Raw genomic sequence first — 24,725 nt, 5'->3', positions numbered from 1 at the left:
CATCATTATCAAACACACACACACACACTCACTCACACACTCACACACTCACTCTCACACACACTCACACACTCACACACTCACTCTCACACTCACACACACACACACACACACACATTTCATTAGAGGGGCAGATTCAGGCAGCAGTAGATTAAAAACAACGTGTGTTTTTACAGGTCCATAAATCAAGCATGGGACGAGGGGGATTCATTTAGAGAACACCAGAGTTGTGGCGTAGTTGCCCTCACGTGACTAATGCTTAACTGCGATACTTTGATACACTGCCTTTTTATTAGTTTCATTCTCTCCTGCCCCATATCAATGATTATCTCTCAGCTCACATTTGACTTGCAGAGTAGGCTGGATGTTGTGTTCATTTTAGATGAACATTTCAATGATGAAACGACCTCCCTGTCTAACCAGTGATTAAGCCTACACATTGGCAAATGATTAGGCCTACAGAACAGTGTTAGCAGCATAATGCATCCTAATCGTACCGTGCTTTGTTACAAATGATTGATCTTGTGTAAGAAGTGAATACATAAATGTTTTACTTCATTTTCCTGCCATGCAATCTGTTTGGATGGTAAAGCCAGGCCAACGTCTTTATTCTTTTCATCCACTGAGGTGGGTCACCTGTGTGGATGGTGGATGGGGAGGAGGTGTTAATTATTGCTGTTTGGGCCGCTCACACTTTCAAAACAGTACTCGTTTTAATGGCGTGTGTAAAGTGTTTTCATCATTGATTTGGGGCCATAAACGCCACATCAAACATGCACACAACATCTGCTCCCTCTGTCTTCCTCTCAGGTGTGTTCATGTGTCAGTGCGTAACGTAATCCCCAGGTTCAGTCGTCTCTGTGTGTGAGGGCTCGTCTCAGGCTAGAAAGCAGGTGTAATTTCCCCTGCACTAAAACCCCAACAAGTGGCACCAGGGGAGAGAGGAGCATATTACAGGTTCAAGCCGCTCTGCTCCCCTGCACCACAGAGAGCTACAGGCTCTCCTGACCTGTGACCGGGCCCAGCGCGTGGTGTGTGTGTGTGTGTGTGTGTGTGTGAGTGAGTGAGTGCACTCGCGCATGCGCTCGCGCACGCTGAGGGAGGCTCGGAGGTGTCGGAGCTGCCTCACTGTGTTTCTTTCATAGTATAAAGCCTTTATTAGGGTACCAATCTGTTTGGGGGGCCGCAGGGCAATATTATGTTGTGTGTTTCAGTTGAGAAATGAGCGTGTGTGTGTGTGTGTTGTGCAACTTTTAGATCACCAGCTCTATATAAAGGCAGGTTAGGAGGTGAACAGGTTGAGTAAATATATCAAATAACTGTAATAAAACCTGCTGTAAACCAGTGAACACAGTTTGACATTTAACCTCGAGCTCCCTCAGTCATTATATGTAGACCACAGGGGCTCAGCTTAATCATTCTGCACAGGGCTGGACGCCATGAGGAGCAAGCATGATGCTTCAAACTTCCCTGAGCTTTTTTCATTCCACCAATGCTGTTATAATGTATTGTTTTTTTCCCTGAGTTGACAGTTTCAATCACTATTTTGGTAATTGACTGTCCCCCGAATGGTACATGTCCAATCATAGCTGAGCAACTGTGACGAGGCACGGCAGTCCTGACAAGCTCCGGGTTCCTCCACATGACTAAGCGACGTGTAAGGAGCTCCAGTAAAAGAGTTGGACACATAGACTGTATCTAAGAAGTGGACGGAGTCACTGTGACATCATCCAGTGGTTTGTGGACTGTTATTTTCAATCCTCCAGGTCTTCATTCTGGCTGTCGCCCTGTTGGTTTCTTTGAACTAGAAGTGACGCGAGAGGGTTGATCTATGTGCAATTGAACAGTGAAGAATAAGACATTAGATGACATTTTTTTTACAATGACCTGAAAAGACTGAAAGTATTAAAATTCCAAGACAACAATGGTTTAGCCACGTGTCAATCACAAGGTAGCCACGCCCTAAAGAGTAGCTTGCTTTATCGTCGATTTGACTCGTCTTTCAAAACCACAAACCACTTTCACAGGTTTTGGTTGAATGCAGGTAAACAGTCCGTGTGCAGAGCACAAGAGGCAGAATGTCTGGTGGATCATCATTTACTAAATGAACATGAAGCAGTATTGAAGAAGACTTGGTCCTAGCGATTAAGACCATACACTCATGCGTACCTTGTTTGTTGAGGTCATTAGTCAAGTGAGAAGTAGGGTCATTTTCTCATATACTTCTATACAATCAGACTTATTTTTTTAACCAGTCGCCACTGCAAGTTTAAGGCATTTCTGCATTTGCCTACACTTTTCAGAATCAGAGGTCGCCTCCTGGTTGTATGCAAAAAGCACAGAGCACAGAGTTAGGTTAATTAAGTTCTAACAATTATATTTAAAGCATAATTAGCTGATCAAAACAAATGACTGACACTATATGGCAACATAAGGAAATCAGCTTTGAAACTCATCCACACTTTTATTTTCCGCAATTCGAAAACTAATAGTCACTACATGGCCTTTTGCAGAGGGACAGCTATGGGTTGGTGGCATCTTCTTTTTTAATCTATTTTTTAAAGGTTAAAAAAAGGTTAAAAAAGTTTACTTTTTAGAAAATGTATCCAAACTCGCTCTGTGTAGCGTCATATTGGCTTTAACATGTTATCTTAGACGTGAAACAATAAGATCAATGAGGCATGCATTACTGACGGTCCTAGCAACAGTAACCATCAGGACGGGGCTTAGAGGACTCAGAAGACAAGATTTAAAAATCCTATTGAGATTTTAGAGAGCTGCTGCAGATGTACAAATTTCTCGTTCAAAATGTCTGAAAAAGTATGGGATCTGGATCTCTACTTGGTCACCCTAAGCTTCTTCTCCTTCGTCAGTTACATTGATGACACACAAAGCTGCTGCAGGACAGAGTCATTTGACAAACTCTTGTCATTCCTACAGGTCTGTCTGAGTTAATTGGTGCCTCTCATCTCTCGTCTGAAGGACACTGCTGCCTATTAATACAGTGCCATGATGAATTAGCCCAAATAAAGCCTGACACACAGCAGTGAACGATGAGCTTTCGTCTGTGTGGGTGTATGGCGGTGCATGTGCACTTCAGTGGGTCTGCCTCATTACTTCTTTTGGTAACCAAATGTTCATTAGGTTTGAACGAATGACCAAGACGAGCCAAAGAGGGCAAGGAAGAGGACTGGACTGATGGGAAGAGGGAATCCAGAGTGTGTGTGCAGAGAGAGGTGAGGTGGGAGGCGAGGATGCTCATCCATTACGTCCCACAGCTGCCCAGGGGTCGGCTTCAGCAACACTGATTCAGAGCGATCAGGTTTGGACTCCATCTCCCATAATTCCTGGCATGTGACGCTGATGGATGTGGGCCATAAAGCTTCCCGCTCTGACACGCGGAGAGCAACATGGTGAACCATGGGAACATGTGAGTGCTCTAGGTTAATGTCAACGAGGCCTGGAAGGGAAGAGGGGATGATGGAGGGACAGAAAGATGAGGAGCAGTGAGAGATCAGAGGTACAGAGAGGGCGTTGGAGAAGAACGAGCTGGCCGAGAGCACCACATGGAAAAGCTTTGAGAGTTTGTGGGAACACTAACGTAGTTTACTGTCATCATGTGGGTTTAAACCCATGTTGCTTTGAGTGCATTAAATAGTTCATTCCCTTTTGAGAGAGATAAAAGACATCTACAATTATTTCCCGACACCCATTTCGTAATTTATTTCCTCTCATATCCAAAGGTTGGTAATAATGGCCAGGGCCATGTCACGATGTTTGTCGAGAGTATTAGTGTAATTAATTCTGTGTGTCTTTTCATTTATCCTGTTATTGTATGTCTACATGGTGTTTGATGCATGACCAAGATGAATATAGCTCATTAAAAAAGCCTCAAGATTATAATAGGGCCAAATACAGGAACTGCCGACCTGGCTAGACAGGAAATGGAGACATGTGTACTTCCTCATTAACAGAGCCCCTTTTGGGCCATAAAGCACCATCCCAACACGCACAAGGAAAATAGTCTGATTAGAGGGGTGGAGGGGCATCGCTGCCCTAATGAAGGCTTCCCCCACAGTCATTTATGATATTGGTATGGGTGATATGGTGACTAGGCCTATGGGATGAGCTGAGTTACGGAGATATGGACATGAGATAGCAGATGCAGTATATTTGTATGGATGGGAGAGATGAGAGGGCCGGGGGAATGCATATCCACAACTCATTTGCAGGAGTCAGTTTTACTAGGTTGCGGCTAATGGAGATGAGCTTGTGTTAAGAGCCAGGGGAGAAGCTAATTTTACATAAAATCAAAAGAGGTTGAGAGCCGTGGGTGTATTTTTCTGTGTGTGTGTGTGTGTGTGGTCAAGCTGTGCTCACTTTATTCTGCCGGCTCACCAAGTGAACTCATAAGCACTGACCATCTTTTCCAACTAAAGAAGAATTGACCGAGAATGACGTCACGTATCGTTATCATGTTGCACGTTTAACTGACATTTTAATGAATTTATATCTGATAAAAAGTATCTTGCAAAGAGACTTCAACCTAAATCAACTGAGGTTGTGTTTTGAGGGTAAACTGCACATTTCTTTTGTGCCTCAGTTGCTCAGAGTGGAAACTTTAGCTCCTACTCTCTGACATATATATTCAAATTACCTTAATAAAAAGTTTTCTTTGCCAGCTTTTAAAGGAATTTTATGGGCAATAGAGGGATTTTTGATAAGTGTTAATGGACAGTGTTTTATTAGCACAGCCTTGTGTAGAAACAGCTATTAAGTGGGCCAGTAAATTGGAAATATATTGACTTTATAAGGCATTATTCTTTGAACAGTGGTCTTGCTCATATAGGATGGTTCTATAGTCATTATGACAATTTTGAGGACTTAGTGGATACACGTCCCTTTATAAACCTTTAGAAAATGCAATCCTTAATATTTTAGTCATAATGGCAGATACTAAATGAGGATAACCTTTAATTAAAATATATAGACAACGATCTGATATTATGCACCGAATTGAAAAAAAGTCTTGGTGGGGAAAATAAACGTGCACATCATTATGGATTTTAAGATTTTACAAATGCCTCGGCCACATTTTAGAATAAACCAATCCCCTCTCATCACTGCTGTCCTTCTCTTTCAGCTTCCTAATTTATCCACTTTTTCGTACCCCCTCCGTGCCCCCATACCTCCACCCACCATCGCCACATCGGCTACCTGAGGCCCTTGTGTCCACCTCATTCATCACCTGGGTTTGATTCCTCTGCACCGAGAGAGAGAGAGAGAGAGAGACACAGAGAAAAAGGAAGAGAGGAAGAGTAAAGGGTTATAACAAACCCTCCTCAGTTCTCTCTCCTTCTTTTCTACCTCCCTTCCTTCAGTGTGTGAGGGAGAGATGAATGCAGCCAGTGGAATTAATTGCACCCCGTTACTGAAGATCAGCAAGTTTGCTCTGTTGGCGTGCTGATCTGCCATATGGCTGCCCACTAGGTGAACACTTTGATTAATGTTGCCCACTCCCTGGTTTTTTTTTCTCACTAATATTTGATTCTGATAACTGAAACTCAGGTCCTCATCCTGAGTCTCTCCTCTCTCCTCTCTCCTCCTGTGTTCCTTTTGTTTGGTCTCCTGCTCCTCTCACCTGAACCATCTGTGTTTTCAGCTTACGTTGGGCTTCTAGTCCTGCCTTCCCTTTCATTGTTGTTTTTCTATAAGCTATGTGCGACGCGGCGCCGGCGTGTGGAGAGTGGAGTTTGAAGTATTCCTGAGATTAGAGGGAGAAAGAAAGGCCAGAGAGCGTTTGTGTTCGAGAGAGGTTTGGAGCTCTGCGTCCAAACCTCCGCGTCTTTGCAGTTGATTAGGCCCCTGGTGTGTTGAGTGTTTCTCTATTAGCCTCCTCAGCCTCGAGTCTTCTCCTGTGCACAGTGACTACTCTCTACCCCAGAGGTCCGGGAAACACACACTCGCACGCAGGTTCAGAGAAGGCTGTGGTCCAGGCAGTAACAAGGAGGTGAACAGATGCTGGAGTCACAATATCAATAGGGCTGAGTGTAAGTAATAATACCGTAGCAGGGTTCAGCCATGAGACAGTGCTAACTAGAGAGGCAACTCTCAAGTGGAGCATTCACTATCTGCAAATCACACCATGCAGCTGTGTGTGTGTGCGTGTGTGTGCGTGTGTGTGCGTGTGTGTGTGTTCGTGGGTGCACGTACTCCTATTACATGTCAGAGCGAGCCTGTGTTTGCTGCAGGGGAACAGTGGGACGGTGTCAGCGCCATCATCAACTCAGAGATAAAATGTTCTCACTTAAGGTCACAAGTTCAAGTTTTCCTTTTTTTCTCCTCCTGTAATGAGGCAGCAATACAGAACACTATGCAGACATCTATGCAGGAACATCTATTACAATCACGCGGGTGCTTTGTTTTGCCTCTGTTTTATGGCCTGTTCCTGCTGCTCGTCTATTTCGGTCTTCCTCAGTCTTGTTAAGTGCTGCCATTCTCCTGTGTTTGGATGTGGCCCAGAGGGCCCTTAGCGAGACCAGGGGCTGGGAATGAGCAGCAAGCCCCGGCCAGGGGGTGCCCACGGTAGGCTGCCGGTCCCACTAAATCTCCCTGATTACCAGGGGTGGCTGCGGTGTGATGGGGGTGTTACCAAGGTGGTGGGCTCTCCAAAGAGGCTGATTGAGATGCAAATGGGGGCCATAACTCAGAAGTAATGCAGACCTGAGCACCCTTTGCCTCGTCCATTCCTGCTCACCTCACTCTCTCATCGGTCCCCATTTACTCCAGCAAAGGAGGAGGGACTATTATTGTCTCAAGATAAAGTTAGATATTTATCATGGCGTAAGGTAGGGTCGAGAAATAAGGGTGAGGGCCGAGGAGAATATGAACGTATGAGCATGTAAATAGACTGTGGTATAACTAGATACTGTCAGATAAGTGCACACACTCCTGTGGATGACCACACAGACACACACACATGCACACACACACACACACACACACACACACATACCCACACACACACACACACACACGCACACACACCTGCAGATATCAAACTCTGCCCTGACGGACACAAGAAGGTGCGAGGGACTCAGCTTGCCAGTAGAAAGGTGGAATGAACAAGGGAATAGGAGGGGGAGGAGTAATTGCACAGTCCTTTGCTGAATTGTTCTGTGGATGCAAATTTAAATCCCTCCTATTATTTTAATAATCTGCCTTTTACTGCTTGTGCTCGGATCATTTGTTTGCAAACCAGGTTATTTGGAGAGGGAGGCTCGGGGGTAATTTCATGCTTTGGAGCATTTATATCTATAACTTAATGAGGAGAGGGCCTGTTGTTTCCTGGTAATACACAGCTAGAGGGGAGCAAACTTTTTATTCTCCGTTTAGGGTACTGTTAGAGGGCAATAATGTGGGATTACTTGGATGGAATTAAGGAGCAAACTGAGGAGAGACCTAATGCAGCTTTGGGTGATAGACCAAACTTAATACTGATGTTTCATTCTGCGTTTTTTAAGTTCATGGGGTGTACCATAGGAGATGGGCTTTCCCATTTGCCCTTTTCAATAAGTTTACACAAATTTCTTCAAACGATTTCTTCATGTTTAACATCCTCAATCCCCAGCTGCAGCCTAATTGAGATCAGTCTGTTTTACCCTGATGTACGCACTCGTTTCTTTCCCCACTATCTAAACTTCCGAAAATGTTTGTGCAACAGACAAACTGCCGTCTGTGCATCAGGGCCGGGCCTCAGCTCAACCTGATCACATTTAGCTGGAGACTAAAGGAAGACTCAGCCCACAGTCTCGTGAGCTGATCGGGATTGTTAATGTAGTTACTCCCTCAGTGGAGCCAGAGACGTAGTGGGACGGACTGATGGAGGGAGAAGGTGTCTGTGCACGTCCCGTCGTCCACTGCCTCTCCTCCTCCTCCTCTTCCTCCTCTTCTTCTCTTCATCTTTGCTGTCATTCCTCCGATGCTCTGATCCCTCGTGGGGGACTCTTCTCTCTGCAAATTTAATCAGACTGCATGAATTAAAGCAATAATTCAATTTCTTTACAAGGCATCATTTATCCTCTGTCAGGCCGGCGCTCCGTTGACAATCCGTGGCTCGCTGACCCCCGACCTTTGCCGAGGTCACGTGATGCATTTATTACATTGTTCAACGAGCGTCTTCCAGGCTATTATCAGGCGACAAGGGGCTAAAGACGCATGATGAGAATCCTATTATTCAAATCTGTGTAACACTGAAACAGAATGCAGGACATGACCTTATCAACAGACAGAATAGATCATGTAAATAGTGCTGTAACAACTAATTCATGTGTTTATGAATATTAAAATGACCAGATAATAATAATGATTATGATCATTGTTTTATATCTGATACTGCCACTGTTAGCTCTTTATCTCCCCTTCTAAAACATTTGATCTGAGGTCGCTCCTCATGAGTGATTCTATACCTGAGAAAACAAGAGACTTCATCCCAGAGAGAAGAGAAGAAAAAGCATAAACTCAGGTAATTCCAGGCTAAACTATTGTGACAGTGGAAAATGGTAAGCAGTTTAGAATATTGCCAAACAAAAGAGCTTTTAATCAAAGTGCATACCAGACCCTGCGGAGTATAAAACACTCCCTCATCAAAAGGCCTATTATACACTTACTCACATCAAAGGCCTCCATGTTTCTTAATTGCCAGATTCTTTTCTTATTCAATTCTGTGATGCTTTTGTTTTTATGAAGTTGATAGAAAAAGAGCTTTCGTAACCAAATCAAAGGAGCTTCATGTATCATCTCTGTGCAGCGATGTGTGTTCACGCACAACAGTGTACATATGTGTAGATGCGTTTCTGCAAGTGTGTGTGCTCCACCTCCAGCCCTCCAGATACAGAGATGATGCAAAGGGTTTCAGGAGAAATTAAACTGTGTAAAACTAGCAGGTTTAGATAAAGCAATCACATTACCGACACACTTGAAAAGAACACATTATTTTTTACTTGCGAGTGTTGGGCTTTGTTGCTGACACGCCAAATAGAAAGTTGTATGTACAGTATAAGTGCACAGGGTCTAGGAATATATTGTTATTTTACCACAATATAATCAGCATCTAAGTCTGCGCGTGCCATTCAGGCAGACACTAAAGTCCCTGTGCAGAATTGCAAAATAAGTTGGGTGTAATTGCCAGTGCTTTTTCTGAGATCTGAAATATTAGGGAGCAATATGGATCGCATTAAAATCCTGGTTGTTAGGGGTATCGGTTACACTGAAGACATGCAGGAAAAATGTGCACTGTCTGCGAATCTGGCGGAGATGGAGAGGGTGAGATGAGGGAGGAGATAGGGGCAAGAGAGGGTGAGGAAATGAAGAGGAAGAGACAGTGAGGAAGAAGAGAGGAAGATGAAAATCTCTTAATGTCTTTCTGAAAACATAGACACATTATTTAAATCTCCATCACTTTTTAATGTAAATCTGATCATACTCTGCACTGGACGAAGGAGGGGAGAAGTGAAGCAGAGGCTGAAATGAAGACACACACACACACACACACACACACACACACACACACACACACACACACACTGATAGAAACAGAAAGACAGAGAGCAGCTTAATAAAATAACAGTGATGGGATTGAAAGCTGGATGTCACCATCTCAAGTCACACGTTCACTGTTCTAGAACACAAATGCACACAAAACACTTTTAAAATGACATCAGCTGTCCTTTGCCGTAATGACAAAACACTTTACACACGCAGGTTGTGGGATATTTAGTGTGTGTGTTGATACATATGTGTGTATGTGTGTGTTTGTGTGGAATATGATATCTGCCCCAGGCCCCATGGCCCTGGTCTGTCTGCATCCGAAAAGCAAACTATGCAATTATGATGACCGCCCTGTCCTTTTCATTTCCCATCTCTGTCTCGCTCTCTCTCTGTCTCGGGCTCTCACACGCTCTTTCCATCTCTTTTTCTTTATTTTTCTATCTCTTTGACCTCTCTTTTCTTAAAGGTAAAGAAATTCTCAAAAGCAACTGAATAACGGGCTTCTTGTTGCACCTTTAACTCACAGACACACTCATGCATCACCTCTCGCTTGAATTTCTCCTTTTATTTTTTCTTTCTTGGCAACAGACTTATTCAAGCAGTTTATGTATTCGTACAAACAATAATAAAATTATAATATAAATAATTATTACGATCATGATTTTTTAAAATGATAATTGTGTACATTGTGTCCTACCAAATTTGTATATGATTGTATTTTTTGCTTGATTTTTACTAATATACAGCAAGGCCTAAAATATATACCACATGTCGTGGTGGATTACTCTTTTATTCTTTATTTAAATATTTCCATTTGAGCATATACGTCTATTCCACCACATTACAGGGTGGGATGTACTTTTTATTTTACCACATTTATTTGACAATTAAAGTTAATAACTTCATTGCAGATTAAGATTTGTAAAACTTTTAATGAGGGTATCAAATATAATACATCCCTAGTTTAAAATAAATGATTCAGTAACATCAAATGTAAAACATTGCGTTAACTCGACAAGCTAGAACATTAAAATTCTGCTCATATATTAAAACATCAGAAATAATAATTATATAATATAAAATGTATCACTGCCGGTTTGTTTGCATAATGAGTACTTTTGGTTTATTTAAAGTACATATTGCTCACCAATATATTTGCATAAGTAATTTTTTAAAAATAAGATTTGAAATAGGTGACATTGCTACATTATTGTTCCTCCACTGGTTACCTGTAAATATTTCCCCTTTTTTTTCTCCAAGTCCTCCCTCCTTTGTGTTTTTCTCAGCATGCTCAGTGTTGCTCTGCAGCCTCCACACGACTCCATGTCAGCTCTGATTGAGTGATTAACTAATTGAAGTGCTTACTTATTAATATGTTTCATTAATTACAGTCACTTATGCTGTGTTTACTAACATGGCCCGCTGAAGCCTTATTACGTCACTGAACGCAAATGTCGGCAAGTACTGAACCGAGGCCTGGCCTTTGAGTGTGAGTGTGTGTGTGTGTGTGGAGAGAGAGAACAGAGAGAGAAGAGAGAGAGAGAGAGAGAGAGATGTCTGTGTTAAGAGTATCAGCACGTATGTGCCTTATTCTCCATGTTTCTCATCTGGAAAATCATCCCGTGTCCTTCCTTCACCTTTCTCATATCTGCCCCTGCAATTGCTTGATTTGTAACTTGATTTCAGGAAAGGGAAAACCTGTAGATGATCCAGCTTTCATTAGGGGGGAAAAACCCAGTCCGTGTCAGAGAAAGAAGAAATCAATTTAATACAGACTTAACTGGAGGAAATTGCATATTCTGCTTGTACTGTATGTGCTGAACAGGCACTTTCTCTTCCTCACCAGAGACCTGCCTCCCTATTAATTGCAGCGTGTGTGCGTGTCTGTGAGTAAGTGGATGTCTATGTGCACGCACATTTGTTTGTTTGTGTGTGTTTGTAATGTGTAGCGCGCGTGCATTAATTTGTGTGTTTGGTGCTTGAATGCATGTTTCCTGAATGTGTTTTCAGTCTCTTTGTCTGTGTGGAGGTCAATTCTCAGACCTCTGCTAGGGCACCCAGCCAGATGTGTCTGTTTCTTTATTTGCGGACTGCATGTGCGTTCACTGCACGTGGTGTGTGTCCATATTTCTTTGTTGGTGTACTGTGCGTGCATAAGCACAAGCGCATGTGACTTAGCCAGGTGGGGAGGAGATTGGTTGCTATTTATGAACAAACGTCATAATTGTGACAGGATGATATACGAGCAGCACATTCCACAGTCCCTCAGTCCTTTTCTCTTTTTTCTTTTTGCAAAAAAAATATATCTATGATAAAATACAGCCTTAAAAGCTGATGACCAATTTAGTGTGGCGTGTTGCGGACAAGGTCATGGAGATCTGAGTTCCTCCGCGGTCCTCCCTCCGAGGCCTGTTCTAATCTACAGAGCAAGAAGAGGGGCTCAAAGTCATTTCTCTAATTGCTTTTATAAGGTGCCCTTTTCACATGGTGTCTTCCCTGCTCATTCACTTTCACTGCCATTACAACACCTTAACTCCGCACCTGCCGGTTCAAATGCAGTCATGTAACATTGCTGTCGCTTTTTATGGATACCAGGTATTCACAGGGAGCAATAGAAACCACATCAACCTATCCAAGTAGTACACTCTTCTGCCTTCCGACTGACTCTTTTACCATCCTTCTCCATGCCAGAGGTGTTAACCGGGGGCTGCAGGCTAAGTGTTTTGTATATATGGGGGTACTTTTGATTTCTTAAGTGTTGTCCTTGCATTGGTGATCTATAAGGGGAGCTGAGGTGGTGAGGGGGCAGCGCCAGGTGAGTGAAGATGGAAACGGGGGTTAGAGTGTGAGAGGGAAGGCTGAGAAGGATAAGGAGAGAGGGGATGAGATTGAGCCTAGTGCATTAAGACAGTGTATTATTTGGCGGTTCCACTTGCTTGCGTCCATTAGGGGTGACTGCTGTGCTATTAAAGGGGTCAGTGAAGTGTGTGGACCTGTGTGTGCGCATGTGAGCATGCCTACATGTGTGTGTTTTAAGAGTTAGTCGAGTGGTCGAGTGTCTTATTGAACAGGATGGGGCTCCCCTGCTCTAATACCTCTTCATTTTATTGGATTGGATGGCCCCAGTTCTAATTGTATTAGGGCTCTTCCCACTCCGACTCCACAGCAGTGGCCACATGTCATTCCCCAACACACGTGGAAAACACCAGGAGAGACGAGGAGAACCTCTGCAGAGGCCAACTTCCGCCACTCACGCGGCACTTTTGCTCCTTTCTTCTTCACCTCCTCCTGGGGAAAGTCACAGAGGTCATTGTCATGTTCCCGACAGCTGAGGGATCTGATGCCCATGTTTTCAGCATGGTAACCTTGCTGCTTTCGGTCACGTCGATCGACACGCAGTCTCCGCAGTTTCTATTTTTCAAGCCGTAAAGCTTATTTACACGCAATGCGTGTCTCATTCATAATGAGCCTTTTGCGTTTCGATGGAGCGATAGGTTGTGTGTAGCTGGGGGCGGTAAGCTCTGTCACCCCAAGCCGGGTTCTGTGGTGTTGCACACTCAGCGATTACTCCGGAGTTAACCAGAGAGGCTTCGCTGCCTCTCACTTTTGCTTCGCCCTTGAAGAGACCAGGAGTTGTCAGGGTCCTCATAAAAACCCTGAACGATTGCGTCCGTGCGTTCTTCCCTTCTTTTTCTATCCTTTTTTTTTTCCTCTTCTCCTTCCAAAACCTGGCCATCTGTCTAATTGTTCACCTCCATCGCTTTAATGCTTTTTACACGCTTTCCCCCCCCTCTTTCCAGGCAATAAACTTTATTTTCTTCGCAAGACTTCAATCTGCAGGGGGAGGGTAGATGGGCCGGCAGGCAGGCTGCTCACCTTCTCCCTGCTGGATTTGCTCCAGTGGCCCCACTTCAACCCCCCTCTATCCTCCCTCTGGTCTCCCATTACTCCATCTCTCCTTCCCTTTCCCCCCCTGTCTCCAGAGAAGGGGATATGTGTTCGTCAAGCTGACACCTGCGCTCATCTTCTCTGCTGGTCATACCCTCATGGAGGGCTACCCTGTTGAGGAGGCCGTGTACTGACCTGTTAATTACCACACTGCTGCCTTCTCTGACCTTGTTTGGAAGGACTGTCTCAATTTTATTAAATTATATTCTCCCATTTCACAACAACTTTTACCGCACGTTCATACCATTAAGTGTTCCTATTATGTCACACATCCTCCTCATATGCTTGTTTGAATACGCGGTGACATCACGTTTCTTTCACAGCTCACCCTTTTTCAATTTACCTGCATTTCTGTGTCAGTGCACTGTGTAAAAGTAAATGCTTCACACACAAGTCATTAAATTAGACGGTTGTCTCCTCTCACCTGTGATTACTGCTGTGTGCAGATCATATAAGCAGGTACCCTATAATCATATCTATAATGGCTATAATCAGCCCTTTAATGTTTTGTAATAGCATCCATATAATGGTATAGAGTAGCATCAAGAGAATAATTCAGGCGTAGATAATGGTGTGATAGAGTGGTTTTACCCTTGAGTCACAACACTGAATTTGTTGTGTGTGCGTGTGTGTGTGCGTGTGTGCGCCCGTGCGCCTGTGTATGCATGCATAAATACGCCCGGGGGCAGTTAAGGTGTCTGTAAAATGCCTGAAGAATCACATTTCCATCAGAAGGCACTCTTAACCCTTTCTTGTTTTCTTTATGCTCACTGCTCCATGGAGCGTCCTTGCTGTGAGTGTCATGTACACTTAGCTCTGTGGAGACAGACACGCAGAGGAAAGACATTCCCATATGACGCCCGCAGACTGAAGATCAGATCAGGGAAAAGGCTGACGGAGGAGCAGCGGTGGCGGCGTTGGTGGCGGATGGGGGGCAGAACGCTGAGCGCTGTTCCGGGGTGTAATGTGAGCTGACGGCGTTCCTCGGGGACGGCGGGCAGGACGGAGGGGAGAGGTAGCAGCGGGAGTACCTGGTGGTACTGAACCCAGAGCCCAGCTGGGAGTCCTGGGAGCAATCTCTCACTCCCTTTCCCTTTCCCAGCATGAGGGATGAGTCTAATGGACCGTTAGTCTGAGCAGAACACCCTCCACCGCGGTTCACGCTGCACGCACTCGTACACCGCGGTCCCGCGTGAGCTCGTATGTTGCAGGGAGATTAAACCGTGGTTGTGAGTTGATAAAGAGGTAGAGAAGTGCAGGAAGGGGGAGAGGGTCTAAGTTGACATGCTTTATCACGGACAAAAATAAACATGAACGTATACTGTTGTTAAAGAGATATGCTCCTTTAGGCCTCCACTCTGTCGAGGCCTTTGCCCCGCGGTAGAACGCTACAGTGGGTTGGAGAGGATGATGAATATTTAGCCCCTCTTCCTCAGTGTGTAAATGCAGCTATGCATTCACTTCTAAAGTCATTTATCTTTCTCTTCTCCTCTCCTATCCTCTCCCTGTCTCCTAACATATGGTGTGAGATGACACACACACACACACACACACACACACACACACACACACACACACACACACACACACACTGTGCTGAGAACATGCAGTTAACAGCTACAGTATAGAGTTCTTTATAAATCTTCAGACAGAATTGTGAGTACGTGTCAGCACTTTTTAGATATTCTTTTACCAGTTTGAATGAATGTTATGATATTGGTATCAATAATTTTATTTTATATAGCCCCAAACCATAAATTCACGAATTAATAAGTTTGCTTTGAATGTTTTTACAGTCTGTGTTGTGCATAAACATAATTTATCCATATACACCTGATTTTGATCCAAAAATCTTCCTCCAAAAAAACTTAAAGTAGGCTATGGGTTCTTCTTTCAGGAGGACAGACATGTTTCCCATTCACAAATAAGGGAGATTTTTAGATCTTTATTTTTACAGAGGAGACCTATTTAATGCATTTCAAAACAGGGTGAAACAGAACACAGCCTCCATGATCATCCTTTTTTTATTTTGATGTGTTGTTAGTGATGATGACAGTTTGTAAATGGTGCTGATCCTGTTGCTTTTCTGTTGCTTTTGGTTAGTAAAATGGTGCTTTTCTGTTTCCTGTCTCTCCAGCACAAAGCGAGAGTAGAAGCCATGATGTGCGACCTGGCCTCCATCCGCAGCGTCAGGGAGTTCACTGAGTCTTACAAGGCAAAGAAACTGTGAGTATAAAAAAAAAAAATCTTTCTTTAATATGTTCTGCCATTCGTTAGATTTCTTAACCTAGGTTTTGAAAGGTAAAAGAGTAGACAAACCTTTAAAATAACCTATTTTCTCTTCGTGCAGTTGGCACCATCATAACAGTGAGCACCGCTGTGACTGAAAATTGCGCGATGCAATGTTGCAAGGGTGTGTTTGGACTAATATCCGAATGAGCCTGGTCCCTCTTATACCATAGGTAGCCGGGTTTAAGATGAAGCTCACAAGTTGAAAATTACCTTTTGGATCTGAAAGACCATCGAAAGAGTTTTCATTGAGAAGAGAAACCTGGTATTTAAATGTATGGCGGCACGGCCAACTAACACATCATGACACTGACTCTGTGAGTTATTCAAGGCTAACTTTAAGTAGCCTTCAGTTCCATTTACACTTTCAAGCTGTTTTTTCCTTATACTTACTCAGAAATAGATTAATATAAGGAAACACAGAAATAAGGAAACACATCATGAAAAAGCAATGAGGACTGAACTAGAGTCTGTCATTTCGACCCGATGCATTTGTCACCACTACTTCCCACTTACGCCATACTTTAAGGACACACTGTTCCTGATGGACACCATATGGACCTGGCCCCAGGAGGCAGTGGGTGTATTTGTGTCGATTTGCTTGACATTGGTGGAAACGGACGACCAGACTTTAGGGCACTTATTTTGTGGTGGTCAGCTTTTAGCGCATGTGTCTTGCGTCTCGTGGCCGCTCGCTCAGTTGCTATTTTGGGGTCATGTATTCTGTCATCCACCCGCAGGTGTGTGTGTGTGTGTGTTGGTGTCAGGGGAGCCCCTTGGGGAGAGGCAGGGCAGTCATTGCCCGTAGCAGCCCTGGGGCAGGGTATGGCCGTCCAGGACACGTGTCTTGGGTCAAAGCCAAACCTCGCGGTGGCTTCCCTCACCCTGTGTCCTATAGGCCCTTCCCATCTCTTCCACGTATCCCTCCCATCCACACGCCACTATATTAACCTCCCGCTCAGCCTGCTGTCCCCAGAACCCTGCGCCTGGTTTCATTTTTTTTTGCATATTCCTTTTTGCAATTTGTTTATCTGCATTCGGCTCTCTCTCTTTCTCCCTCTCTCATCATGTCTCTCCATCTTTCTCTGTCTCTCTCTCTCTACCTCAGTATTTTGGCAAGGTTGTATTTCTTCATTAGCTGTGCTGTTGGGGGGGCGGGGGTGGAGGGGGGGACTCCCAGGGGACGTCAGAGTACATTAATTCTCATCAGAAGGCGAACAGAGCAGAGTGGAGGCTGGGAGCTCTGAGCTGTGAATGGCACTGGGCAGCTGTCTGAGTCTACCACCACTCTATTACTGCACGTATGTCTTCAGGCATATAACCCGCCGGAGCGCGCACACACAACACACGCGCACGCGTGCGAACGCGCACAGACACACACTCAGACAATTCCGTGTGCAGACGCATACACACAGAGTTTTGTAAACACATGGAGACAAACACACTCATACACACGCACAATAATGTTCCTGCAGCGTGTCATTGACAGGTGAAATGTAATCAGAGTCCTTCTCTCGTTTCTCACTCCCTTGCTTTTAAGTGCTTTAGTCAGTGGCTTTCACGCTGCTTTGTGTTCCATTGACCCCGATTCTGCTTTAATTGCCTGTCCTTTGAAATGAAATTACCTGGATATTGATATTGTTGAATGCAGTGCAATTTCATTGGGATGTAATTGACGGAGGATAGCGTTGACAGAATGCCCCTAATACAATTTCTACTGAACGACCCGTAATTAACACATGCAATTTATTTTCACCTGAGATTTTTTTTTTTTAAACTGCATTTATCCTGTTCTAATTTCAAGCATATTATATGTAATTGGTGTCTGTTTAAATACACGCATGCTTTCCTTTATGGTGACCGAAACACGGTCAGATTGTTTCAGGTATGCACTTCTGATGTGTGATTTTGAATATGGATTAGGATGAGTGCTGCATACATATCCATAGGTTTGTTGCCAGTGCTGCTTTTCCTGTAGCCAATAAAGTGCAGTGTTAATGACCAGTAGTCTGAGCCTAGCTCACACAGGCAATCTCTTCCTGCTGGCCCACATTATAATGGAGGTCAGGGGTCATACCCAGGGGGGTTATTTAAAGTAAATATACAAACTGATGTCTCCCTGTTTGGTAGTTAACACCCTCGTTTGACCAGCGCTAAGATTGCACAGTGCACACAGTGTTGTGTGAGGTCCTAATGTGGAAAGAGGGACTGTGGTACGCGGCAATAGGCCTATTAAAGACATTCATTAGACCTGCGCTTATGAGAGAGGGACTAACTGGTGGGCAGTTGAATTAACAGGCCTTTTACATTACAAACAGACTCACCAGAGGCCCATCTGAGCTGCGTGGGGGAAATCGCTCTACTGGCCAGAGAAAAGTTGGTTATTTGAGTTTTTATCACAGATTTGTGATATACTTTGAGTGACACACTGTGGTTCTTTTGTAGTGTAAGGTCACAAACCAAATATAAATAAATGTAAAGAGTTGTAACTGTTTTAAAACAACGGCTACAGTGGAAGGTTAAGTCAAGTTAGGTCAAGAGTTCATACCTGTGGTTATTGAGCATCTTAAAGCCAGTAGATTGCTACCAGACCCAGGAGTGTTGCCTTGTACAGCACAATGTTACTGTACTTCACACTCTATTAGACCGGGGATCACTGGGCCAAAAACAACCAAGCTGTTTTTTTGTTTTGTTTGAGAGCAGAACTTGACATCACAGCAACTGTGGTGATTTACTCCTCTATCTCGTTCTATCAGGTTTAAGTGAAGGTCACAAAAGTAATCTATTTCATTTTTTCTTCTTCTACCAAGCCATTAAGTTCGATGCCCTTACCTCGTTTGTATTGTGGGTGAAATTTTCAATATCTCGCTGCTTATGCGTGCTCTGTTGATAATGTGCTGTGGTCGGCATTCTCCAAGTTGACTTGTGACTAGGTTTGTGCTCTTTAATGAACCTTGTGTGTTCGGAGGCCTGAAGGTGATCGTACAGTACACTCCTATGTAATAGCACGGGATGGCTCATTATAGCAAGGCATAACAATTCACACATTAATTTTCCAGCATCCAGTTTTTAATTAATCCAGTAGGCAGTCTTAAACACAGGGTACACAAATTGCCTTCGGCCTCATAATTAATTCTAATGGAAGAAATTAAAAATTGGTGGGGTGTGTTTGGATTGTTCGGCTGTGTTACTGTGGTTTCGAGCTCGCTGGAGCGACGCTGTCACCGACAAGGATCTCTCACTGCCCTGGCCAATCCAGCAATCTCCATTTACTGGCACGCGAGCAGGGAGTGTTAGTCACTCGCCTACAGGAAGTCTTCAAGAATGGAAATGCATTGCATGTGTGTGTTGGAGCGCATGCTTTTTTTGTGTTGCCCCCTGAATTAAGTCGGTTGTTTTTAATATCATGACTAGTGTGTGTATTTCCTTTCATCGGCTCTGTTCTGCTCAGCCTCTGAGTCGATGTGTTGGTGGGTTTAGTTACTCAGAGTAGTTACACGGAGCCTGTATCAACACCCATTACTTCCTCACCCTAGTGTGTTGAAACGGTTTGAGATTGCTTTTCAATGTGTTGGTGCTGTTGGATTCCAGCCAGCTGTATTCAGTATCTACAGTACCTGTCAAGCCATGGGGAGTTGCACTGGAAACCTCTGTATCATATCAGCATTACTGACGCTCCGTCTCTGTAGACCTCTAAAGTCGACCACGCTGTGGAATAAGACACCCCGTTTCCTTTCTATACCTTCGCTTCTCACTGTTCCGTCTTTCTTTTTTTAAATTTCTTCTCCCCGTCTCTCCTTACCTCTTCTTCACTCTAATATGATATAAAAATCCTGCTTTTATGCTGCTGCGTCTTCTTTGTTTTCACTTATAATCAATACAAAATCAAACACGTTTCATTTTCTGCATTCCTCCCGCACAGGCCCCTTCACATTCTGGTGTGTAATGCAGCAGTGTGCACTCAGCCCTGGAGCTTGTCGGAGGACGGCCTGGAGTCCACCTTCCAGATCTGCCATCTCGGTCACTTCCTGCTTGTCCAGTGCCTCGAGGATGTGCTGCGTAGCTCCGCCCCCGCCCGTGTTGTGGTGGTATCTTCTGAGTCCCACAGGTAAAATAAAGTTGACGATGTGTGAGTGCATCAACATGTTCTCAACAGGAGACTGTTAAAATGATATTTCGATTGTGTACATAAGTAAACTTGGTGTCATCCACGCGTACATGTGCGTCCACGTGTGGATGTACGAGACACACCAGTGGCACCCGTTCTACCACCACACCATGTAGCGTCTTTAAATGTAACATTTTAAAGTTTATATTTAAAAGCATTCAGCCGTTGTTTTTTAAAATCCAAATGAATCACTCTTCACATTGGGATAAAATAAGATAAGATCCTTGCACAACATTTTTTTATTTCAAAAGGAAGAATGTTTCACTTTTATAGCACTTTTTATTCACAAAACAGTGGTGAAGAACACCAGGAGTAAGTGCCAGCACCGATGTGTGTGCAGAGGCCGAGCCCCTCACTCCGAGAAACACAGCGGATGTTAATGGTCGTGTGAAATTTTAGCAGCGGCGTTCATAATTCTGCAGAGGATGGTGCAGAATGGATTGAGAGGAAACACACACACCTGGTCCCAATTAAAAAAAAACCTGCTCCATAGCGCTTTAAGAGGAAAGAAAAGACTCCACAGGGTACCTATAACTCATGCAGAACTGGTCTTATGCAAGAAGGCCAGACACATTTGAAGCTGTAATTACCTGATCCGTGAATCCCAATTCATGTGGTTTAAAATAAAAATACCTCTTTTTCAGTTTTGAGTGAATCTTGTTTTTAACCCTTAGATAATCTTAGGTGTCTTTCTTAAGATAAAATATTGTTTCAGAGGTTCATACCTGGTTGACAAAACATGTGTCTAGGCCAAGCTGATGTGACAGGTTGCCATAATATAAATGACCCCCCCTGGCAAGTTGGTAAGTTTTTAAACGTGAGCACCACACAATATCCCCCCCCCCCTCCACAGTGGTAAACCATATTTAAGTCAACAACTCTTCATCTCCAGTCATGCAGTCAGAGCTGCTACATTGGTGAGTTTTCACTACAAACTGATAGCTCAGATTTAATGCATATTGTCTAACATGACAGCCTCACTCACTGAAAACTCATTTCCCTCCACATGCCGTCACTGTGAATTAAACGTATCATCAACATGATGGATGGACTTATCAGCTAAAATTAACTTTGATCAAGTATCCGCTCTGTTCTGTCTGACCCCCTGACTCAGCCCCTTTCTCCCTACTTTTCCCCTCTTCTGCCAGCTATTGTTTTTCAAGTCTTCGTTAACTCCACTCCATAGGCTTCTGTTTCTCCTGTCATTCAGTAGTCAGGCATGATCTGTGAGCCCAAGCCCTGAGCCATGTGCTTCAGAGTCAGTGTGTGTGTGTGTGTGTGTGTGTGTGTGCATGCGCAACATTGATCCAGTCTTCAGTCAGTCAGACGGCCGAGCAGAGTGATTGATTGAAGCTCGGCAGAGTGACCTGAGACAAGGAGAACATACGCAGAGTTATTCTAGCAGATCAAACAGCGGCACTATTACAGGGGCCCTCGTATGAGTTATGTTACACAGACTGCCGTGCATGAGAGCACAGGAGCAGCAGAGGGGAAGGCTTGACTCAGATTCACTTGGGGTCACACTGCTATTACATGCTGTAGGAAAAGTAAGAGGAAGAGAGAGTAGGAAAAGCTTATCGAGAGAAGGCATGGCATGAAGGGAGTATTGACAGCATTTGATTGATGCGAGACTCTCCGACACAGTATGAGCGGGAAGGTCACACAAGTTTCCGTTGTATTAAAAATGTCAGGCTGCTATTGAAACAGTGTGTACGATATAAACATATTGAAAGGCTAGGAATGGTCAGGTATTCTCCTCACTCTTTGCCCAACAGCTTCTTCTCTCTCCTTCTCTGCCTCCCCAACACATACTCTCACCTTTCCTCCTCTCCTCTTCAAGCAGCAGTGGCTTTAACCCCTTCAAAGAGGGCTTAGGCAGGACCAGAGAGAGTCAGTTACACACTGACACTGACGAGAGGGAGGGGAAGAAGGAGCGAAAATAGACAATATCTCATATTACATCTTCCATTCTGTCCACCTCATTCCAGACCTATATTACATCTATTGAAGCTGCTCCCTTTTTTGTTTGTGTTATTTTCACTATCCGCTGATTTTCCGCTTATTCACTTAGCCTCCCCTCACAAGCAGTGTGTGACCCCTGACCTGGCAGCATATTGTATTCCCTCAGCCCCTTGTCTGCTGGTAAAGCATTGACCTATAAGAGACAGGGCTGGGAGAGATGGACACACGGGGAATGGCTGGACACTTTATCAGTTTCCACCACAGGGGCTTACTGGGGAATTGGCCCGATACATTACATTACATTACATGTCATTTAGCAGACGCTTTTATCCAAAGCGACTTACAATAAGTGCATTTCAACCTAGAGTACAAACTAAGAACAACAAGAATACAGGAAGTAACATTTCCTCAACATAGTCGAACTACAAAAGTACCATAAGTAAGTGCTATCTAAGTGCCACTGAAGTGCTAATCTGTGTTTTAATCCAGATATAGTCGGAAAAGGTGTGTTTTCAGTCTCCGACGGAAGATGTAGAGACTTTCTGCTGTCCTGATGTCAGTGGGGAGCTCGTTCCACCACTGAGGAGCCAGGACAGCAAACAGTCTGGATTTCGAGTGATTAGCTCGAGGTGCAGTAGTCACAAGTCGATTGGCTGTTGCCGGCGGAGCGAACGTGCGGGGTGTACGGTGTGACCATATCCCGGATGTAGACGGGCCCGATCCGTCTAGAGCACGGACGCCAGGACCAGTGTTTTGAAGCGGATGCGAGCAGCCACGGTAACCAGTGGAGAGGCGGAGGAGCGGAGTGGTGTGGGTGAATTTCGGGAGGCTGAAGACCAGTCGAGCTGCTGCATTCTGGATGAGCTGCAGGGGTCGGATGGCCTTAGCAGGTAGACCAGCCAGGAGGAGTTGCAGTAGTCGAGGCGTGAAATGACCAGAGCCTGGATCAGAACCTGCGCCGCCTTCTGAGTAAGAAGAGGACGTATTCTCCTGATGTTGTGCAGCATGTACCTACAGGAACGCGTCGTCGCAGCGATGTTGGCCGTCAGGAGAGTTGACTGTCGAGTGTCACCCGAGGTTCCTGGCAGTCAGGGTAGGGGCCAACACAGAGCTGTTGAAGGTGATAGTCAGGTCGTGGGTGGGGAGCCTTTCCTGGAAGGAATAGTAGCTCAGTCTTGTCAGGGTTGATCTTCAGGTGGTGAGCAGACATCCACTGAGAGATGTCAGTCAGACAGGCAGAGATTCGGCCGCCACCTGTGTTTCGGACGGTGGAAACGAGAAGATCAGTTGGGTGTCATCAGCATAGCTATGGTAGGAGAAGCCATGCGACGAATGACAGAGCCGAGAGAATTTGTGTACAGAGAGAAGAGGAGGGACCCAGGACGGAGCCTTGAGGAACCCCAGTAGTGAGAGGACAAGGATCAGACACAGATCCTCTCCAAGTTACCCGGTAGGTGCGGTCTTTAAGGTAGGAAGAGAAAAGAGCGAGTGCAGTGCCTGAGATCCCCAGGTCCTGAAGAGAAGAGATCAGGATCTGGTGGTTCACGGTGTCAAATGCTGCAGAAAGGTCGAGAAGGATAAGGACAGAGGAGAGAGGCTGCTCTAGCAGTGTGAAGCTGCTCAGAGACAGCCAGGAGGGCCGTCTCTGTCGAGTGGCCGGCCTTGAATCCAGACTGGTGAGGGTCAAGAAGGTTGTTACTGTGGAGATAGGAGGACACTTGGCTCAAGATAGCTCGCTCCAGAGTTTTGGAGAGAAAAGGAAGAAGAGAGACCGGTCTGTAGTTGCTGACTTCAGACGGGTCGAGCGTGGGTTTCTTCAGGAGAGGGTTGACTCGCCTCCTTCAGAGAGTTAGGAAACAGCCAGTTGAGAGGGAGCTGTTAATAAGATGGGTGAGGAAGGTCAGAAGGTCAGGAGCAATAGCCTGGAGAATGGGAGACGGGACGGGGTCAAGGGCGCAGGTGGTCGGTCGGGCGGAGGTCACCAAGCTAAGAACTTGATTGGGAGACAAGGGGGTGAAAGAGGAAAGAGAGGGGGATGAAGAAGTTAGTGTTGGTGAGGTGATAGAAGATGGATTTGTAAAGGAGGAGCGTATGTCGTCTATCTTGTTTGTAAAGTAGTCGACAAAGTGGCAAAAGGGTGGAAGGAGGGGGGGGGCAGGGGGGATCAAGGAGGTTGGAAAAGATAGAGAAGAGTTTTTTGGGGTTAGAGAAGGAAGACTGAATTTTGGTCAAGTAGAACGAGCTTTTGGCTGCAGATATAGAGGAAGAGAAGGAGGAGAGGAGAGATTGATAGAAGAGCAAGTCTTCCGCTTGATTCGATTTGCGCCATTTTCTTTCCGCCGCAGGGTGGCTCTCTCGGCGCACCGAGTCCGACAACCACGGAGCCGGAGAGGATTTCCGAACCGGTCGTGTCTTAAAAGGACAAAGAGAATCAAGAGATGAAGACAGGGAAGAGAGGAGAGTGTCTGCGGCAGAGTTAGGATGCATGAGTGAGAAGCAGTCAGTTGAGGGGAGAGCAGATAGGACAGAGGAGGCCAGAGAGGAGGGGCAGAGGGTGCGAATGTTGCGGCGTACAGGTGCAGAGTCTGTAGATATGGGTGGGTTGTCAGTACCAGAGAGCGAGAGAGTAAGAGATGAAGAAGTGGTCAGAGACATGGAGAGGAGTCACAGTGAGGTTAGAGGTAGAGCAGTTTCTTGTGAAAATGTAGTCAAGGTGGTTGCCGGCTTTGTGAGTAGGAGGGGAGGGACTGAGTGAGAGGTTAAAGGAAGACAGTAAGAGTAAGAGATCACATGACTTCTCTGTCTGGAT

The 24,725-nt window shown here is 44.9% G+C and overlaps 1 protein-coding gene across 1 annotated transcript in view; it reads left to right on the top strand.

Annotated features, from left to right (window-relative positions):
• The window catches only part of wwox (WW domain containing oxidoreductase), a 128,751-nt gene that overhangs the window by 18,313 nt on the left and 85,713 nt on the right, over positions 1–24,725 (top strand). The window contains exons 6-7 of the mRNA XM_056417465.1: positions 15,635–15,723; positions 19,709–19,894. Coding sequence (XP_056273440.1) covers positions 15,635–15,723; positions 19,709–19,894 — 275 coding nt within the window. The remainder of the gene's footprint in view (positions 1–15,634; positions 15,724–19,708; positions 19,895–24,725) is intronic.

Source organism: Pseudoliparis swirei, chromosome 6 (genome assembly GCF_029220125.1).
Source record: "Pseudoliparis swirei isolate HS2019 ecotype Mariana Trench chromosome 6, NWPU_hadal_v1, whole genome shotgun sequence".
Lineage (NCBI taxonomy): Eukaryota > Metazoa > Chordata > Actinopteri > Perciformes > Liparidae > Pseudoliparis > Pseudoliparis swirei.
The sequence above is the reverse complement of the archived record's forward strand: the minus strand, read 5'-3'. Positions and strand labels throughout refer to the sequence as shown.